This window comes from Apaloderma vittatum, unplaced genomic scaffold (genome assembly GCF_000703405.1).
Source record: "Apaloderma vittatum isolate BGI_N311 unplaced genomic scaffold, ASM70340v1 scaffold25661, whole genome shotgun sequence".
NCBI classification, from domain to species: domain Eukaryota; kingdom Metazoa; phylum Chordata; class Aves; order Trogoniformes; family Trogonidae; genus Apaloderma; species Apaloderma vittatum.
In genome coordinates, this window is record NW_009697749.1 from 3,690 (window position 1) to 4,523 (window position 834).

An 834-nucleotide genomic window follows, 5' to 3' on the forward strand; every position below is an offset into this window, starting at 1 on the left:
GCCGGAGCAAGCCGGAGCGGAAGGAGCGGATCAGCGAGCAGACCTACCAGCTCTCCCGATGGACCCCGGTCATTAAGGACATCATGGAGGTGAGGACAGGGACTGGGGTCGGAGCAGGGACCTCGGCACCACCCAGGAAGAGACCTGTGGAGAGCTGGCTGCCTCCAGCCCAGCCCGCCCCGATCTGTGCCCTCCGGGCTGCTCGCTGCCTGCAGTTGCGACAAGGTTGGGGTGTTTTGGGAGGGGGGGTTCCTGGCCCCAGGTGTCCCAGCAGTACAAAATGCAATGACAACCAGTTGCTCCTTGTGTTAGTCCGTGTGCCATGATGGACATGGCTTTGTCACAGCATTGCCCACGTCCCAGCCGAGCCAGGGGTCAGACACGGTGCTGTTCATCCCTGCCCACAGGCACAGCCTTGCCTGGGCTTGCAGGAGCTACACCACGAGCTCTCTGCTCGGGTAGCACTGGACAGAATCAAAAAGTGATTTTTTCCAGGCACTGTCCAACCCGCTCCCTCCCAACCACTCCTCAAATCGGAGCAACCTCCTGGGGTTTGCCCAAAGCCAGGGGATCCCAGGCACCAAAATTGCCCCCCAACACGGATATTTCCCACCTGCTCAGATGGATAGACAGACCCTGGAGCCACATCCTGGGCATGGGGATATCAGTGCGGTTTGATGCCACCTCTGCTCCATGACACTGATGACAAGCAGAGCCCCAGCTCCCCTCATTTCCAAAAGCACTTGCCTTCCTCTGCCACTGCCTATGCAAGCCCTCCCAGGATGGCTTTAGGCACCCCAAAACTACATCCCCAGAACCGGAGGGGAGTGCACA

General features: G+C 59.7%; 1 protein-coding gene across 1 annotated transcript in view; it reads left to right on the plus strand.

The window, feature by feature from the left end:
* Positions 1 to 834, plus strand: part of STXBP1 (syntaxin binding protein 1) — a gene marked incomplete at both ends in the record, with an annotated part of 6,369 nt that overhangs the window by 3,289 nt on the left and 2,246 nt on the right. The window contains one exon of the mRNA XM_009877767.1: positions 1 to 89. Coding sequence (XP_009876069.1) covers positions 1 to 89 — 89 coding nt within the window. The remainder of the gene's footprint in view (positions 90 to 834) is intronic.